Source organism: Phalacrocorax aristotelis, chromosome 7 (assembly GCF_949628215.1).
Source record: "Phalacrocorax aristotelis chromosome 7, bGulAri2.1, whole genome shotgun sequence".
NCBI lineage: Eukaryota > Metazoa > Chordata > Aves > Suliformes > Phalacrocoracidae > Phalacrocorax > Phalacrocorax aristotelis.
This window is the reverse complement of record NC_134282.1, coordinates 42,056,853-42,076,267: the sequence shown is the minus strand read 5'-3', so window position 1 is coordinate 42,076,267 and position 19,415 is coordinate 42,056,853. Positions and strand designations below refer to the sequence as shown.

The 19,415-nt window shown below is 40.6% G+C and overlaps 1 protein-coding gene across 1 annotated transcript in view; it reads left to right on the top strand.

Annotated features, from left to right (window-relative positions):
• Window positions 1–6,507: 6,507 nt before the first annotated feature.
• TNFAIP8L3 (TNF alpha induced protein 8 like 3) overlaps window positions 6,508–19,415 on the top strand; it is a 50,356-nt gene continuing 37,448 nt past the window's right edge. Inside the window, exon 1 of the mRNA XM_075100375.1 lies at window positions 6,508–6,766. Within this exon, the coding sequence (XP_074956476.1) occupies window positions 6,523–6,766 (244 nt within the window). The 5' untranslated portion in view covers window positions 6,508–6,522. The remainder of the gene's footprint in view (window positions 6,767–19,415) is intronic.

The following is a 19,415-nucleotide window of genomic DNA, read 5'->3' as shown; positions in this document are numbered from 1 at the left end:
TTTTAGCAGAGGCTCTATACCAAGACTAATCTCAACTGTTGCATCACTATTTCAGTCACAGGTGCACCACACCTGGACTGAAATCCACAGCTTGATTCAGCCAACTTTCCAACATGCAGATACGTTGTATGGCTCTAAAATGGGAGTCACAGCATCTGGTGTAAAGGAGCAACCAGACCTAGTCAGCTGCAAAACACTGTATGCTTTCAGACTTTTCCTGGTAATATACAATTTGAAAAATGCTATTAAGTTTCTACATAATATCTGCAACTCTGAGGATCTCAGTATTTGCCTTTTGTGGGAAAGCATGACCTACCATATTTTAATAATTCAGGATGTCTACGCAACAATATCATGTGAATAAATATTAGCCTTCAAAACAATATAATCTGAAATGTTTGGTAGGTTGTTTTTTGTGTGTTGAAGAACAGAAGAAAGCAATAAAGAAATAACCACAGAAAGAATGTATTTTGTAGCATTCAGAACCATGTAACAAACATCGTGACTGTAGGAAAAAATGTGGATGTTTGCATAAAGAACAGGATTAGAAAAGTTAATGAAATAACTGATGCTAACTGTAAAACATTCTGGAAAGACAGTACAGTATAGGTCCTCCATAGTTTCCTAGCAACAAAATTTTCTCTGCTTGCTCAGAGTATCATGAAGTTGTGGAATCCGCCTCCTACACATAATTTGAAATCAGGGATGAAAACAAGAATGACCCATCTTCCAGACTAGAAGCAGAAAACTGTTTCAAAGCTTGCTGAAACACAGCTCAGTAACAACCAGCATCTGTTTTTGGTTTAACTGTATTTTACTTGCATCTTAGACATGGTCAAAGGCTTACATGTAGCCATCAGATAATCAACCCTCGTCATGAAGAGCATAACTCAACAACACATGGGAAGTGAAGAATATGACATATTTTAAAATAACTTCAGTGACCACCAAAAGAATTAAAAATAATTCTCAAAGACAGTCGCAGACAGGAAAATGGTTTTGACTGGCAGCTGTCCCCTAGCTTTCTCTAGACAGCACCAGAATTGCGACAAAACAAAAGACAAACCCCTGCTTTAGCCTGTATTTTACAGCGATTGTCTCAAGAAAAATTCTTTAAAGTTTATTTTCCCAACCCCAGAACAGAGAAAGCAGAAACAAAGTTCATGTCTTGGCTCATCAGTTTTATCCTTTAATATTATTAGTATCCCACATGTAATGAAATTTAAAATTGCAAGTAAAATAAATATCCAATTTATCAGGTCTTTAAAATAATAATGCCTACCTCCCTGCTCATAAAAACAAGTGAGGGTCATGGTCACCAATAAAATTTCCACACAGAATTTCCTCAAAAGAAATTTTCCACCAACAGAATTAAAACAGGTGCATTTTCAATTTGGGAAGGCAGCATTCATTTCTTTAATTGCTTAGAATGTAAGGTTATGAGTGCAAGAGTTTGCCCATCTACAGCAAATTGCATACATAGCTTGCAAGATACACATCCTTCTAAGCACAGGACAAATCATCATCACACAAAAGAATGGTAAGGTATCTTTAAAAAAGTAAAAACTATATCACTAAAGTAATACAAAGCCATGAAATGCCCAGGCAATTCAAATTACAGTTTAATATAGAAAACCTTATTCTACAAGCAAAATCCTGCTCTAAATGAACAGAAAAGTAACAACATCCTTGTGGCCAAAAAATGAATATGAACATTTATGCCATTCAGTTCTTTCAGGAGTCTTGTTTCTATAAGGTAAGAGGAAACAGGACAAGTTACTGATTTAGGGGGGGAAAACCCAACCAACCAACCACACAAAAAGTGGGCACTACTCTGGCTGTGCTGTTTTCCTGTGTCTGTAAGCATAGATGCTAGCAACCTTGCCTCCCAATTTAACTGCTCCTTCTTTAAAAGTTGCTACCCTTGCTCAGTATTGCATCAACTCAAGGGAAAAGATACTTATTGATCCTTCCTCCTTTCTTAGTATGAGCAGTCAGAATTTGGAACAGACCAATTACTTACTGTTATTAAACTTTTCCTGTGCTAGTCAACCCACGGTCCTGGCCTATCTAAGCAGGTGAAAATCCAATTTCTGAGAAAATTATCCTTTCTGATAACCTACCAAGAGTAATGCAGTTCAGCACACTATAAGTTGCACAAGAGTACAATATTTTTCTATTCTACTTTATTTTGTTTGGGATTAAAATTTTATAAGAGTACCTTACAAGCAATTGAGGCAATTGAAGCTAAATTTCAGTTCTAGCATTAAATCTGATATTCAAAAAACACCACAGCGTCAATTAGCACCAGTATGAGGCTGTGACTGCTTCAACTCTTCTTTAAGAAAAGTCAACACCAGGCAAAAGGCAGAACATAATTCAGCAAGTCCAATGGATAAAAATATGCCCATACTGTGGTAGGTATTCAGAACTGATGCACTATTAAAAAAAACTATTAAAAAAAAAAGGGGGGGGGGGCAGAAAATACTGCCCTCTCTATATTTATCCTTCCAACATAGGATGTACATGCACTGCTAAATCAGATATTACAAAAATATAGATCTTTGAATATCTACTAGCACATGAGTAAGAATTTAAGTAATGCAGACATCTTGTTCATTATTTGAATTATAAATCAAAAATGAAGAGCATTTGCAGGCCACCAATAAATGCATTATTGCAACTAAAAATTATTAAAAACAAATACAAAACATATATATGTATATGCATGCTGACTAGCTGCCAGACATCAGTAAGAATCTAAGTTCCTGGCATGACAAAGCTTTTGACAGAGAATCTGGTGATCCTTGATACTGGTTATTCGTGCTTTGCCAATAACAGTGCAGATAGTTTTCTTCATTAAATATATATATACATAAACAGACATCATGAAGAAATTGGAAAAAAAAAAATCTAAAATCTGCTAAAGTACATTTCATGAGTATATCAGCCTGTGGGAGGTGCTTCTCAGTTTAATAAATTCATTAGCAATGGCACTTGGATATTAAATATATATCATAAACTGTGAAGCAAAAAATTAGGCAACAATATTAGAAGCAATACCTCCTAAGGTAGACCTTATTTAAATATTGTTAAGAAATTATTTGTGGGGAAAAAAAAGAAGTCTTACATTTTCACATTTAGAACCAAAAAGAAGATGTAATCCTACCCGTGTGTCTTTACAGTCTAAAAACGGGCAAGACAAACACAAAGATGGTAGTGCAGAGGAGGTTCTGTTAGATTTAATAATGGAAAGAAAAGAGAGACTGCTTGCTGGGATAGCTTTAAAGGCTCAGTTTGAAGAAGGAAAGCTTGAGGAGCAAAGCACAGAGCCAGTTCGCCAATCTTTTATTTAGCAGAAATGGATAACCTAACAGTTCAGGTACGGCTCAAGTCATACAGGTGAAAGCCTATGCTCCATGCTTGACTTTAAATCACAGCTTCTCAGTACCTCATTTCCCCTTCTCTGAAAGAGAGAAATAGTACTATCCTTATTTCACAATAGTCCTGTAAGGATAAATATACTAGACATAGATGCTATGGTAGCTGGGCTACTTAAGTATTTAGGATACAATAAAATTGTATTTTTGTGAACACACAAGTGTGATTTTCAGATAGAACAGTGAAAAAACATGAATCCCTAAAGCTCTCACAGGCAGACCTCCACCACTGAGATAAAATGAGTATGCAGAGGAAGGTTTCAGATAAGTTCCACGTGGAATGAAGATCAAGACCAGATGCAGCTGAAATGTGAATGAAGGAGCCTTGCAGTAGTGTAGCCACTACAGACAGCATCACGTAACTGGGAATACATGCAACACATGGGGCAATTCCAATCAGCTGTGTTACCAGCTCCCCTGGTAAGTCTCATTTGTAGACATTTGCAGGCAAATGTATTAACTAAGCCTTAAGAAAAAGTGTTCCAGTTTCTATATATCCCAACAGTCTTTAGGGCTACCCCAGTAAGAAAGGAAACAGTCACAGAGCTTTAGCTTATAACAATGCATATGTAGTAAATGCAAAAAATAAGTCATGATACATCAACTTTCTCCATGGAGTTTCATTTAACATGCATCTAGCTAGTACATACAATGCTGTTAATAAACCTTCTGTGCTTTTCTTTGCACCAGTATTGTAATGAGTGGAAACTATGAAGTTCAGAGCTCTAAGCATATGGAATTTTCCAGGTCACATGTTAAACCAAGTGCTGGACTCTGCTGAGCAGAGAACATTAAGAAGGAAAGAAAAATGAATTCTAACCATATGTTTTGAAATGAAACAGTATGCTCATTCTGTTACAGCTGAAAACTTTAATAACTGCTTTACAGTTAGCAGCAATAAAGAGGGAAAGTAATCTTTAAACAGCATTTACTGTGGAATAGAAAGTAATTACAGCATAGTAATGAGAATGCCCAATGTACAACACAAGTCTGACGCAATACCATATTAAGTTATACCATTTCCACATTAGTATTTATTAGTGTGGCTATACAAGGATAAAAAAAAAACTGACAAGAATTAAAATAAGTGGGATTTGGTTTTCATTTTAACTATTCTATGCCAAGACTTTTGTCTTTCAGAGGATCATGAAAAATAACCTGTCCTTTTACCAGCTGAACTACGGTCCGTGGCAGAGAAGCGTGACTATTCAGAGTTTAACATTTAATTGCAATTATAGTATAAGTTATTCACTCAGGGGAAAAAAAAAAAAGCCCACACAGAAAATAGGGTGAGGCCAGTGCCTAGAATACCTTGGAAGTGCACACACAGCTGCACTGTACCAGCTCATTACATGACCCAGAATACACTATACCATGCAGCCCCCTTTGCCGCTGGGGGATCAGGAAGAGTTCTGCTGTACACATGTCCCTGCAAAAAACATTTTGGTTTTTGCTTACCTAATTCAGTGATTGCCATTACAAAGTCAGAACTTGTCCAGGTTAAAAATCACCATTCAAGTTTCAAGCAATTAAAGACAGTCCAGAAAATGAATTAATTACACTCAGATACAAACTTACTCTATTAAACTGTTATATTCTTTTTGGGGAGGTTTTTAAGTTGCATCTACACTGATAAAAAGCAAACAAAAACAAATTTTAAAAAAAGAGACAGAGAGAGACTAAATTCTTCCCAGCTCTCAGATTCTGGTCTTGGTGGGGTATCTGGGATTATCTTGGCATTTTTCTGTTGCTACATTGTTTATACCACACTTGTAGATTTTCCATTTCTGCATTCAGATTTTGCATTAGTGCCTCACAATAGAATCCAAGAATCACTTAAATTTAGATGCTTTTCCTTATATGATACTAATTTATGGGGTTATAACCAGCAGTATCTGGAATGCCATTTTAACTTTAATGAAAGCAATTACAAACCAAAGTCAGAGCTTGTTTTCGCAGAAAAAAAACCCAAAAGTGCCTTAACACGACAGGCCTTGGGTATGACAGCAACGTGCCAAACTACTTAAGAAATAACTTTTCACTCCAGAGGCTGAAGATTTGTGTATCTAACTTCGACATATCAATGCATGTATTCCAGAGCCAGAATGCTTGAGGTCTTCTATCTTTTCAGGCTCAACCGGATTTGAAGGCAGGGGAGCATGCTAGGATACACCCTAAAATATAAGGCAAGCTCTGGCTTCATTTTTACTATTGTAGTTCTAGTTCTTACACTCAGCATTGCACAGGATAAGGGAATTCAACAACGCCCTCTGAGTTTGTAGAAAGAGCCCTTTTTGGTTTGGGTTGTCTTTTTTTAGATGTCACAGTATATGCCTAACGGAGAAAGTCTTCACATTTGTCAAGGGTATTGGGCATAGTCCAATGACAATAGGTAACTTCATATATGCAGCTTCAAAGCAGTGTCCAGGCGTTGCCTTCTCCAGCAACGAGGATCTGCATGGTTTTGGGGGAAAAGAGTTACAGAGTAAAGAAACAGATACCTGTGATCTACAGCTACAGGTGTAAACCTCTGGCTGAAGACTGCAGTAATCTGCAGGTAAGCGTTCAAGGTGCTGGCTGGCTTCTCGGATGAGAAGATATAAGAAGAAGATATGTCTATGGATGAGATAAATCTATGAGGTCTGTATCAAGATTAAATTTGGTTCCCAGTTAGAAAAGTACACTTGCTACTACTTCCCTGGGATTTTTGTGCTGGAAGTCAAGTCATCTTTGGCCTGTAACAGCAAGAAAAAGGAGGCAGGGGTAAAAGCAAAGGGAAAGACAGACCTAGCTAACCTCAGAGCAGAACAAGCGTCCTCAGCCATCTGAATTAAGGGGTAGCTCAGGACTGTTGTAGCCTGTAGGACACAGGCAAAGCCTGCAAAGCTCAAGCAATAAAGACTTCAGACTCAGAGTTCAAAACAATCTTCCAACATAGCCTTCATTTACCAAACAGCGCACTCCCAGGGCGGTGGAGCCGGCTGCGAGGCGACCTTGTGTAACAGGCTGGGGGACGGCAGCGCTCCGCCGCCGCGCCCCCGCCCCCTCGGGCCCGCCCGGCCCCGCTCCTCCTTTGCAGCCAATGGCACTAAGCGAGGTGGCTGCAAGCAGCGGCGCGGACCCGGCGCCCGGGCTGGGAGAGGAGGAGGAGGCAGCAAGCGCTGCTCGCCGCTCTCTCCCGGCTCCCGCTCCCCGGCTCCGGGCACCCCTCCTGCTGCGGGCCGCCCGCCCCGAGCCGCCCCTTGGTGCCCCTTCCCCCGCTGGTACCTGCAGCATGGACTCGGACTCAGGGGAGCTCAGCGAAGGCGAGCTAGTCTCACCCGCAGGTAAGGGGGTGCCGCCTGGCCCCGCGGCGGGCGGGCGGGCGGGCGGGCGGGCGGGGGCGGCCTGCCTCCCCCCGAGGCAGCCCAGCGCAGGGCTGCGAGGCTGGGCGCTGAGGAGAGCTCGCCGCCCTCCCGCGGCTGGCCAGCGGCTCCCTGCCGCCCCGGGCCAGCGCCGGCTGCGGGCAGGAGCGGGGACCGTAACCGGCCCCTCGGCGGCTGCTCGGGCAGAGGCGCCCCGCGGCAGCGGGAGGGTCCCGCCGGGCCCGGCCCGCTCTGCCCCGCGGAGTTGCGTTCGACCACGGCGTGACGGCCGGCTAAATTCGCGGTGTGGGCGAGTGCGAGGCGTTGTGCTTTACATCCAGAGGCGGCAAAGTTTTTCGGATTTGGTCAGGGTTATTTCGCTGCCGCTCCAGGACCACAGCAGCCACCCTTGTGCAGATGGGGAGACTCCCTTCAGAGGTCGGCACGCAGGGCCCTCGGGCCGCTAGGCTTTTGTTTTCATGTCCTAACTTGTCACCAAAAAACATAAAAATGCTGCTGTCTAACTGCTGCAGCCAGCATAGTTCTTAGATGAGACAGAAGAGGAAAAAAAACTCCCTTGCCATTTCCAAATCTCCACATTCCTGTGTTCTACGCCAAACTAACCACCACTGATGTGCCCTAATCAAAGGCTGTCCTGCACAAACAGTAAATGGGGACAATAAACTGAAATCCAGCATACACAGAGGTAGGTTTGCTCTGCCAGCACAGCGTGCGTCCCAGTGCCAGTCCACAGAGAGCTGCTCCCAGCTCAAGGCCACCTCTTTCCCCATGCACACCTCTTGGTCTCCAACTCTTCTTCGGCCAGCGGTGGTGTTACCCTGCCCTCAGCAGAGCTGCAGTGGTATCACACACGGCTGGCACCTGACAGACACTGGGTGATCACTGACGCTAGGTGCAGAAGGGACCCGTTTGACCTCCAGCTTCCCATGATGGAAGTCACAGGCAGCTTCCGTGAAACCGTTTAACTGGCATCTGACATAAGTAAGCACAATTGGACTGTTGTCTGAAATTTTCTATTTTCATTTATTATGATCACTAGAACAGTTACTGCGTTATATTACAAGATCTTCGAGAAAATCTTTTCACCATAATCTGTCCAGTTTAGGCATGTCCTTCATCACAGCTGGCACCTGCCCCCATCCCCAAAAAGAAAAGTTTCAACACCAAACAATATTTTAACTACTACAGGAAAAACATGCCAGATATTTTGTGAAATATTTCAACCGTCCTATCAATAGAGCAGTGATGAGCAACAGCAGGAAGTCGTGAGACAAATAGGTGTTGTCTAGTCTCTGAGCAGAACAGGATTTTCTAGCGGTCTTAAATCCAATTAAGTTTTGAATATTAGGGGTTATTTACTCTTGATATCTTGCTTTGTATTTTCTTACTTGATATCTAGATAATGAAATAAGACCACCAACAGGTCATAGAGCTTCTTGTATTCCTAAAGCTCCATTAGGCTGAACTTACTAACAGACTACCAACAGCTATACTTTTTCATCCAAATATTCAAAGCAGTGCATGAAGCACAAGGTACAAACATTACATTTATAGACCAAATAATATAATATAGCTCCTGCCAACAACTGTTCTGAATAGGATTTTCTTTTAAATAAATTAAAAGTAACTATGCTTAGAGATTGCCATAAGTGCTTTTCATGTCATCACTTGCTAGCTGCCAAGAGTTGATGTTCATTAGTCTCCTTTCCTCTTTTCTATTCCTTCTTTGTACTAAGAGAAAAATCTGGTATTTTGACCATACATGGCAGATGCCTATGCAGTAGAATAAAATTGGAAGAGACTGAAAACTTGGTGTTTTTGTCTTAACCAGTTGCAATAATTTTTATTCTGCATTAAAGAACTACTTGCTGTTTGTATCTCCCATCCTATTCTGAAAGATACATTTCTGCTAGGTTTCATTTGGTCTTTTTTCTGTACTATGCCATATGCACAGAGAGATACTGCAGTGTATGTGGGTGTTCAGTAGTCATGCTGTCAGTCACTGTTGCAGGCACAGAAGCTGAGGGGTTATAGTGTAGGACTGAGTCACCACCTTGTTCAGGGAAATGCCATATCCCACACATCCTAGTGACCAGGGACATTCTGCCTGTGATTATAGGGCAAGCAGAGTGCTTCAGAGAAGTATTTAGAATTAAGTCCTAGTAATGGTTTGATTTTGGCCATTGACTTTAGGACAGCTAGGATTTTGTACTGAAACTGACACCAATTTGAATGTTTAGCTTATTCTCTTCGTTACCAGCCTTTGCACTTCCAAGTTTGTAAAGCAATGACTTCAGTTTACAGTTAAAACTCCTTGTGGCCATTGCCCCCTTAGGTTGTCCGGTTGTTCAAGCCCAGCTTGATAGTTTACTTTATCACCAGGGCTCCACAATGCTCATGCAATACATATGTTTAAAACTTATCCCAATTAAGTATTTGCACAAGTAGTACAAACCCTTATTCAGCTTTTTGCTCTGTCCCAGCAGACCAGCACACCTGTCATTCCTGGGACTCACACAGGTGTGCACAGGCCAGGAGGCTACCTTGTGCCCCCATCATCTGCCACACACACTTGGCTTCCAAGGGCCAGCTGGAGTCCTACTCTGAGATTCCAGCAGCCTCATTTCCTTTAATAGCCCAGTTAAAGCTGAGTCTCCAAGGAGGCAGAAGCATTTTTTCTGTATTTATTCTGAACATGTAACAATAACATCTTCATATTTCTTTGGTGCAAACAAAAAAGCCCCTTATATGCAAGTAGTGCAAGATGTTAACAGCTTAAAAACAAACTTTTAAAGTACAAAGGTTTTTTTTTTTTAAACAAATCACAAAAAGCACCACACCTCTGCACACAAGAACATCCAGCTCCATGGCCTTGGCTTCCACCAGTCTCCTCACATTCATCCATTACTGCTTCACATTTGAGTTTTCTATATAGTAAAAAAGTTTTGGTTTTTTTCCATAAAGTTACTTATGAGACAGACTCCTATTAAGAGCATTAATCAGATCCTCATGATTCTGAAAAAATTACGTATTGTAATGCAAAAGAAAGTTACATGCTTACTAGAACTACCCTCAGTGAAGTTTCTTGAGTTTCACTGTACATGCAACTAGTCACATTTCTTTTCTTGTCCTATAAATAAGATTACCTGTTGAGTTCTCAAAAGCTTAAAATAGAACATTGTTCTCATTTTTTAATGTCTACCTATTGAGAGGTGGTGGTTTTTTTAAGAACTCGTCAGTAAAGCAATGGGCTACTTTTTCCCAGCCCTTTCATAGGCAGCCTACCACATGAAAGTATGGTCCTCTGTGCCATCTTTCAGAGTAACATTTCACAAAAATCCAGGTCTTCACCAACTGCAATGATTTTGCAGTGGATTTGGAGATTCTGCAGGTAAGAGAAAGAAGGTGACAGACCTTCATTTGGTGTGCCTTGTCTTCAGTTCCCTGCCTGAAACATGCAGGTATTTGGCCACATAGCTTTTATGCAATATTGATTTAAGCCTTTCTACAAGCTACTAAGTCATTACATAGATTTCTACATTTATTTTAATGGAACTATTATGTTACACTATTAACATATGATAACTAGAGGCTAATTTGCCTGTGTGGTCTTTGAAATAATACAGATTATTTTTTGGGGTGGTGGTTAATGAGGTTTAACATATCCTGGAAAGTAAACTGTTGCTGGTCCCTCCTCTGGCTTTCCTCCAGCTGAAGTCAAAAGACATTTGGCCTAGGAAAGAGAGCAGCTTGCACTCCAAGCAGAGCTCTAAACTGGTGACAGGACTTTTTTTTTTTTTGTTTTTTTTGAAGCATTAACACTGTGGAGCCTACAACTTCATATGATGCCAGAGATAAAATGAAGACAACCTTATCACCAGGCTTGCATCCATAAAGGCAGTGGGAGTCTTATTATTGTCTTCAATAGGGCCAATATCTTACCCTGCATCTCCTGGCACAAAAATATTAATGCATTTTAAATTATTTGATAAGTTATCTGAACTCTACCCCAGACAGTAAATATATACTTAATAAAAACAACGACATGTTTAAACATTATTTACTGTTGTAAAACAGCCCCAACAGACATGACTAATTTTTCTGGAGCTGTAATATTATTATTTGCTAAGCACTGCAAATCAAATTTTTTCCTATAAATTATTTATCGTGCTACATGAACCGCCCATACTTTTGGGATATTAATCTTTTAAGCCTGTTACATATTTTAATCACTGTTTTAGAGCCAATATATTCTCATAAATATAAAATTAATTAGAAAGTGTACTTCAAGATATTTAGGACTTAGTTTGAGGCATCAGTAACATGCTTATGTGATATAAAATGCAGTTAAGCATTTTATAACTCTTTTTGCAGTATCACACTGGTCATTTGGACAATGTTTTTCATGACAAAAGGTATACTTTGCCTCAGGAAAACTTGTGTGTTTGAACGAAGTGGGTTTTGATTTAACAAAGCCTGGTTTTGACTCTACATAAAAAGGTCTAAGTCAGATATACAATAATATTTACTGGGCTTTAGACAAGCCAGCAGAAGTGGTAGATAACAGTGTGTTTTAGGTAAGGAAGCTAGGAAAAAAACAATCCAGAAAATTATTTTGTGTGGAAGGTGCAGACTCTACTGGATGCTTCTGTATTGAAGTGCTTTCTAGCACCTGTCTAATAAAGGGCTCTCCCTTTCTTTCTGTTGGAAAACAAAGCTAGTTGAAAAAAGGTGGACAGACAACAGACATGAACTTGCATGTCATGGGAACCATGCTCAAACACTGCAAGCTGAGGCAAGCACGTGTCCAAGTCTCTTTGCCAAGGCAGAGTGGGCAGAGGCACTTCAGGATGAGCAGGCAGCAGCTGTCTGTTAGAGCAGCACCTAGAGCAGGCCCATGAGCCGAAGCCTCATTGGGTGAAATTTTTTTTTGATCTCTTCACTGTTCCCCTCCAGGAAACACCTAGGCTGCTGATTTACATACAGACCCCTCCTTAGCCCAGTGACTGTCAGGTTGGGAGCCTTGTCCAACTGGAAAAAAATGGTAGAACTTTGAAAGGCAAAAAAAATTAATCATGCTGTGATGATAAAGACCATAAATTATTCTAGTTTTGTAAAATGAAATAGACAACTTGGATGAGCAGAATAGACAGTTTAGTTAAACAGATCAGCTTATTCAGACTTCTGTTTTTTAAAATCGAGTGGAAATATGGACTTTGTGAAACACTAGATTGAAGCTCAAATCACCTGCTTGTGCAATAGCAACATCTGTGAATGAGACTTAAGCAGCAATAGCTGAGAGTATGAGGTAACAACTTTTAGTGGCTTTGATAGTTTCTTCCTACTTTTGAAAAGGTGGCATATGAAAATGCAGCCTCAGAAGGACTTGTCATCATGGGTAGAGCAGAATCTGATTCCCAAGGAAGGGATAGCAGGCACATGAAGGATGTTGTGTTAAGTTATCTTAGTGCATAAATGTTTTACATTCTTCATCAGAACTACTCACTTTCAGGACAGTATATGCTAGTGCCACCCAGACACACAAATATCAGGCAGAGGCCAGCCACAACTTTGCCAGGTCAGAGAGAGCCCGTTTCTCAGGTAGGGAAGTTGATTTTACACTTATGTGAATGATGGTTGTAAGGGGCTGTCCATAGCCCCAAACTGAGCTGTTCCCACCTGAAATTATGATGCTGCTAGCAGTCAGTGAACAGAAAGCCTTTGCTTTTTCTAAAATGTGGATATGGATAAGCCTTGGTGCAGGAATTTATGATGCCAGGTGAAGTTCATAGATAGGAACATAAAGCAATATCCTGCCACACAGCGGTCATTGACCCTTCCTGTCTGCCTTGCCAAAGGCTTGGGATGGGAATGGGTTCCATTTGATGTGATGTTTTGGCAAAGGTGGATAACCTGTACAAGGCAATGAGTGCATGTCCTCAAAGGCCTCACACTTCCCATTTGAAAACATAAGTCTTTGATCCTTTCTTCTCATCTACACCAAAAACTAAGTAGTCATGGGAGGAATAGTAGGTCACCTGATTTTGTTGGCAATGGAACAACAAAGCTATAAATCCCAGGTAAAAAGGAAAACAGTAGGCCAGATAGATCGCAAAGTTCTGGAGACCTAGCCCACCTGAGAAGCCTTTTGTAGTTGCATTTTACCCACAGCATCAGCCTTGGAGTGACAGGCCCTCCCAGGTCCCAGGAAAGGAGAAGAATCCTGTGACTTTCTAAGAGTACTAGCTTTTCTAGTAAACTAAGCAGGACCTGGCTGTGGGCCCAAGCAGTGGTACACAATCCTCTAAACCGCTTATCTATTAGTATACTTCCTGGCACCATTTCAGCCCATGCCAGATAGCCTCCCACAAAATGTCCTGGCATGAGACAGTATAGCAGTGGCCAGTATGAATTAGACAACATTTGGAGCGTGGGAAAGAACTCAGCTCGCATCCAGATGGCAGTACGATGCATGTACAACAGGTTCTGTCCCAGTTTATTTACTGACATAGACCCCGTGGTCAGAGCAGGGTGCAGAGGTTCTTCACTGTTGCTGTAACTTCTGGTGCACTGCTCACTGCTGTCCAGGCTGCTGGACCACTTGTGGATCTCTCTCAGGGCAAGCTGCCTTGGGCCAAGACCTGGGTTTAGAGCTCTGACCAGTTAAGAGAGTTTTATTTGCTGTTTGTCTGCAGAAATCTCTCTGCCAGTTAGATTATGGAGGGCATCCTATAGGCTGACAAGTCTAGCTGCAGGAGACTCACAGGAAGCTGAGACTGACTTGCTGCGATAATTATGACCTTATACCTAAGCCTCAAACTTCTTGAGAAGCCAAGCTGAGCTCAGGCACTGGCTAGTATCCAGTGATTCATTTTTTTTTCCTCTTTAAGGCAGCTATCTTTAATGAAAAAGGCTGAGAAGGAGCAAAAGTCACTTCACTGTCCTTTCCAGTGGCCACTAATCCCTCCTTGGTAGAGATTCTGTTTCAAGTCAAGTATTATCAGTTGGTTCTATCTAGCCTTCCTACAGAGGAACAGTGTGACCAGTTTCTCTGTACACATATAGGTTTTGGCTAACATCTGTTGATGTAAAAACAGAAATTAAAGCAGGAAGATTATTTCCATCCATGATATGAAACATACTTTACCATGAAGACATTCCATTTGGTCTTCTTACTGGTGCTAGTTTAATATGAAACACAAATAGTAAAAGTTAGCAGAAAACCTCACTACCACCAACGAGCATTTCTTTTCTGGCATTAACTTTGTTTATCCAAGCAGTTTGACAGGAAAAAGCTAGATTTTCCCTCTTTCTCTTTGAAGAAATATATTAACACTATTATTGTGTTACTGTTTCCTTTCCAAGTAGTTTTCGGTTTACTTTTAGAGCACATAGTTTACATGGTCAAATCATTGACAGACACAGATCAAACAAATACAACTTTCTTTGACTTTTCAAAGTGAGGTTTGGGGTTTTTAAAATTAAGATAACAATCTCTTTGATTATTTTTTCAACAAAACAGCTGTGCAATATAGTGTTATGCCAGGTGAATGTCTGTGGTTTTTGTTTACTTGTATTTAATTTTAACTTTGTTTATTTGTATAGTTTCCCCTTCTCTCCCAGAAGTTGGAGGGAAGTAGGTTAAAGGTATGAAGAACACCCTCGTTGTTCACTTCAAAGCAAGTTATAGTTGGTGCCTTGCTATTTTGATACATTATTTCATTAAAAATCTCCACTGTTAGGAAAAAAGTGTAGTAGTAGATGCAGAAATAATCAGTACAGTCATTACAATGCACAGCAGCCGATTTCTTAGAAAACGATGAAGCATCAGTGAAGAAAAATGTTGACTTGGATTACAGATTTAGGAATGGAATAAAAAGTTCAAGCTTAAGTATATGTAAAGACTATTTCCACAAACTTTGTAGAGTGCCAGTATGCCCCATTCTTACCAACATTGACTAACTGGGGCCCTGTAAATGTACAAGGTTCTATATAACTAAAAGAGGAAGGTTTTGTTCAGTGATTAAACCTCATCTCTACCAGAAAATAGCTTCTACTGTATAAATCTAGCCTGAATTCAGCTATGAGGTCTCTCTGGCTTCTCTCTTACCTGTATTTGTTTTTAAGAGTCTGTTTCCGTATAAGTTCTTAAAGGTTGGTATCAAATATCATGCTGCAAGAAGGAATGACATAACACTTTGTATCCTTGGGGCAGATACAGCTGACATTTCATCCTTGCCTGCACTCCACCCCACCCCCCCAAAAAAAACCCCTATAACCAGAAAACACAAACACTACAACAAAACAAACAGAAAAAAACCCATACCAAAAAAACCCCAGACGAGTATATTAATCCAAAACAGCAACTGGCATCACTCCATAAAGCACTTCCCCTTACAGAAATTGTAAAGAATTGGTAAAAAGCCAAGAACAAATCATCTTAAGGGCAGATGAATACCAGTGTTCTCCATAATTCCATGAATTAACTTTAAAGTTTGGATTAAATCAGATGCCTGAGGGCTTAGAGTAGTTCAATACTTAGTTGTTAATCAGCTGGTATCACTTTATCCTCCATACCACAGTATCTCCTGTAGTTTTGAGGGTGATTTCCCAACTGAAATAGAGTTCTTTTTAACTAGTTGGTATCATTCACTTCAAGTTCAGAGGAAGTTGTGCTGATTTTACTCAGTGCTAGGTGTTTAAAAGCATAGTTATGAAGAGAAAAAGTAGTCACTTTCAACGTTATGTTGTTATATGCAACAGTTTGTGCCAGTAAAAATTGATTTTTGATTACATCACAGTAATTTTGAGTACATCACAGAACAGTGAGTGGAACTGGACCCTGGGAGGACATGTAGAAATGACTCATGCTTAAAAAAAAAAAAGGCAAAAAATAAGAAGGCCTGGCATGACACGCAGCATATTGTGGCATGCTGAAGGCAAGGAAGGTCAAAAGCCCCTTTGTACCCTCCCTTTGACTGCCACATGCTACCAGAGAGGCTAAGTCCCTTGCAGGAATGCAGATACCAAGATTTTGGTTAAATTTTTTATCTTCTAACCTCTAGAATCTTTCTCAATTCTTTGTCTTTCCACCCATCCTCACCTTTTACACTAGTAATTTGTGTCCCTCCTCCAGATAACCACATCTTTCTAGCATATAACTGATCTCATTTCCCCTGTGCCTTGACCAACATGCTATTCTTTTGCAAGCCTCAATTCTTCCAGTATTGATCTGATTCTTCTTCCTTAACTCATTTATTCTCAAATATTCTTGGGTTTATGATTTCTGCCACTATGAAAGGGAATAAATGCTGTCAGGTTATATTTCATGAAAGAGAAAACTGATGGGAGTAAGATCTTGTCCTGTCATTGTAATTAGAGGTATTAAAAAACAGATTTTCCTTGCCAGAGGAACTAACCTGCCTCCTCTGGCAAACAAACAATACAGACAGCAGGCTTGCAAATGAGATTGGTGTTATCTTGATTAGTAAAGCATGTTGAGAACAGGGAAGTTAATTTGATTTTGAAATACTGAAACAGGTAGATGCAATATTTGCCAGAAAGTGAGAACACAATTGCATCTCTACAGATAACAAAAGCCTCCCTGTTGTTTCCAGAGTGCATTCCAGAACAAACACCTACTTGGAGAAACAGTATATCCTCACTCCTGTAAGATCAAATCATTGAGCTTGAATAGCAGATCCAGGGGAGGAATTGCATTTCTCTCCAGACACAGCAGCCTATGATTGTCACTGATCAAATGAGGTCAGAGGAGGACACTGATTTCTAGTGACATAGCTTAATTACACTGAATAAAGGAAAACAGAGCCTAGCCCTTTTGCAGAGTATTGTGATGAACCATGGCATGCAGATCTCCCCCACCCAAGTTTACCAATATATTTTCATAAAAGTTTAATAATTTTAAATTAAAAGATATTGCAAAAGAATTCACAGAGGTTGCCTGTAGAAAGCAAGCAGAAGCTTTTGACAGCTGCGAAGAGGCAGTGACGGCGAGAGATGCTTCTAGAAACTAAACTCTTCTTCACTTAGGACAAGAATGCTTCTCCCAGTGTTCTGCCAATAAGGCAAGGATGAGAGGAGCACAGAAATATACCTAGTCGGGGCTTCAGGGAAAGGACTTGAAGCAGGGGAATTGCCAAGATGGTGCAGGTTCACCAGAACGCCACCACAGTGCCTTGCATCCACCTTTTCACTCCACCACTGACCTAGCTAAGCTGAATTAAGTCAGAGGCAAGTCTGCCCTTTGCAGGGCCAGCAGCCACCCTGACACTTAGCTTTTATCTTCCATCACCAGGGTGGCTAGAAACAGGTCTCCATTTTCCACCACGGCATCTCTCTGGATTGTAACCCTAAATGCCAGACGCACCTCATTTGCCCTCAGTCAGCAATATCTTGCATGTGATCTGCCAGAACCTAAGACGACACATGGTCCCACCCAGCGGATAGGGAGACAGACAAGGACAAGGCAGAAAAGCTCTCCCCAGTACAGCCCTTCTCCGTTTGCATGGTGCAGCACAGCAGGAGCGACATGCTCACATGACATGATTTTTGCAGGCAATATTCCTGTGCAGCTCCCAAGAGCTACGTCCATGCTTGCCCACCCACGTACAGAAGATAACAGTTGCTCTTGCACTGCTGAGCTCTCTATTTGCCTTTTAGAACAGCAGAGCAGGATTAAGACAGAGAAGTAATGTGTAGGAAGAAAATTCAGGTTGATGGTAGGGGTAACTATTATTTAACATTTTCCATGTTTCATTGAACAGAATTTAATTTCCCTGAAGTTACTGCAGTCAATGGCAAGGAGGAAGAAAGGTGCATGTGAAATACCTCTGGCTATGCACTGAAATAAAGTGTGACTAGACATACCGAATAACAAATGCAGGCAACCACAGACAGAGGTTTTTTTGATTATATACTCATTACTGAAACAGCTTTTCTATATTTGTAGAGTTCCTTTTTCCTTGTAGCCACATTTGATGGAAATTCAGATAGCATGTGTGACATGATGTTAAACAACTGATTTGAGAATACTTAGTTTCTTTCCTCACTCAGAGACATTAAAGCAGTACTTATGCTTCTTAATAGGGATTATAATTTAGGGACAGTTGATGCCTATGCTTAGTCGCTTCATCAATGACTAAAATACAAATTCTGTCTGCTCTACAGATCATATGTTATTAATGAGATTGAAAAATAAGACTTTAAACAAGTACTTAGCTTGCTTATAAAGCAATGGGGATTCTTTACTATGACAAAGTAATAAAAATACAAGTGACATCATAAAGCTCATGAAAGTCTCACAGCAATTCTGTTGCTGAAAGTTTTACAGCTACCTACTTGAATTTATTTGGTTTGAAACTTGCCTTAGCTTAACTTTTTTGGGGCTGAAAACATTTTTTGTATAAACAGCATAGGACTGAATATAACTAAGCTTTTTTTATACATAAGCAAAGTGGACAAGAGTCATTTTCCTTAATTAAGGAAATGCTATATATAGAAGAAAAGCTAAATACTTTCAAGTCATAGGCTTCAGTAGGTTTTTTTGACATCATCCCTAGAGAGGCTATGTGAAGGAAACTGCCTTATAAGAGCACACAGAACATCAGAAATACCTTAGTAAGTAAAAAGAACAGCGTTCTGCAGAATGTAAGTTGTTATCCTGTTGGTTCACATTTTTCACTCTAGTAATGCCTATGCCATGTTGCTGAGGATGGGAGGTTCACACACATGAGTGGGCAAGGCTTTAAAGCTAAGTTTTAAATATTTTTTTAACAAGTGGCAGGACCTGAATAAGTCATGGAAGGCATGGGCTTTGCAACTCTTGCGAAGTACAGTGTAGAGTAACAGCTCTGGGAAAGGAGAGAATGTTATGGGGCATTTTTGTGCCATCAAAATTGCAGGGTGTTATTGGGGATAAATCAGTCTTGGCCTCCTCATAGAGTCCCCTGGGGAGCACCATGGCTGGGAAGTTGCCTCCCTAGGGAGAACTGCACACAATGCTGCTGCTACGCTGGAAGAAATCTGCATCTTGACTTTTTGCAACTCTCTCAGGCCTTGAGGGCAGCCCACCTAGATTGTGCCAGGAGTTGGAGTAGGTTTTCATGTTGGGTTTTTTTTGTTTTGTTTTTAGCAGATCCTCCAAGAAACCCAAAACAAACCCACACAAAAAAAACCACACCACCAACATTATATATATGCAGACACACATAAATTGGTACTTAAAGTGACTTTCACTTGGGCTCATATATACAAGCACACCTTTCACAATGGTAAGGGGGAAACAGAGGCTACCTTGCCTAAAGCAAACAATTTACAGTGAAATAGCAAATAAAAATTGATCTCAGGACAGTATTACCTGAACCAGTGAAAGCAGGGTGACCAAGTCTGCAATAGCACAGCTAACCATGTAGAGCAGACATCACAGAGGAAATGTTAGATGGCTACAATGAAAGGGTATAGGGAGGATGCTCCTAGGATATGCCCAGATGTGTCAGATTTCAACAGATGGAATACTGATTTGGGGTTTATGTCATTCAGAGCTGTTCTAAGAATATACAGGGATAGACACATGCAGAGTAACAGAAAATGG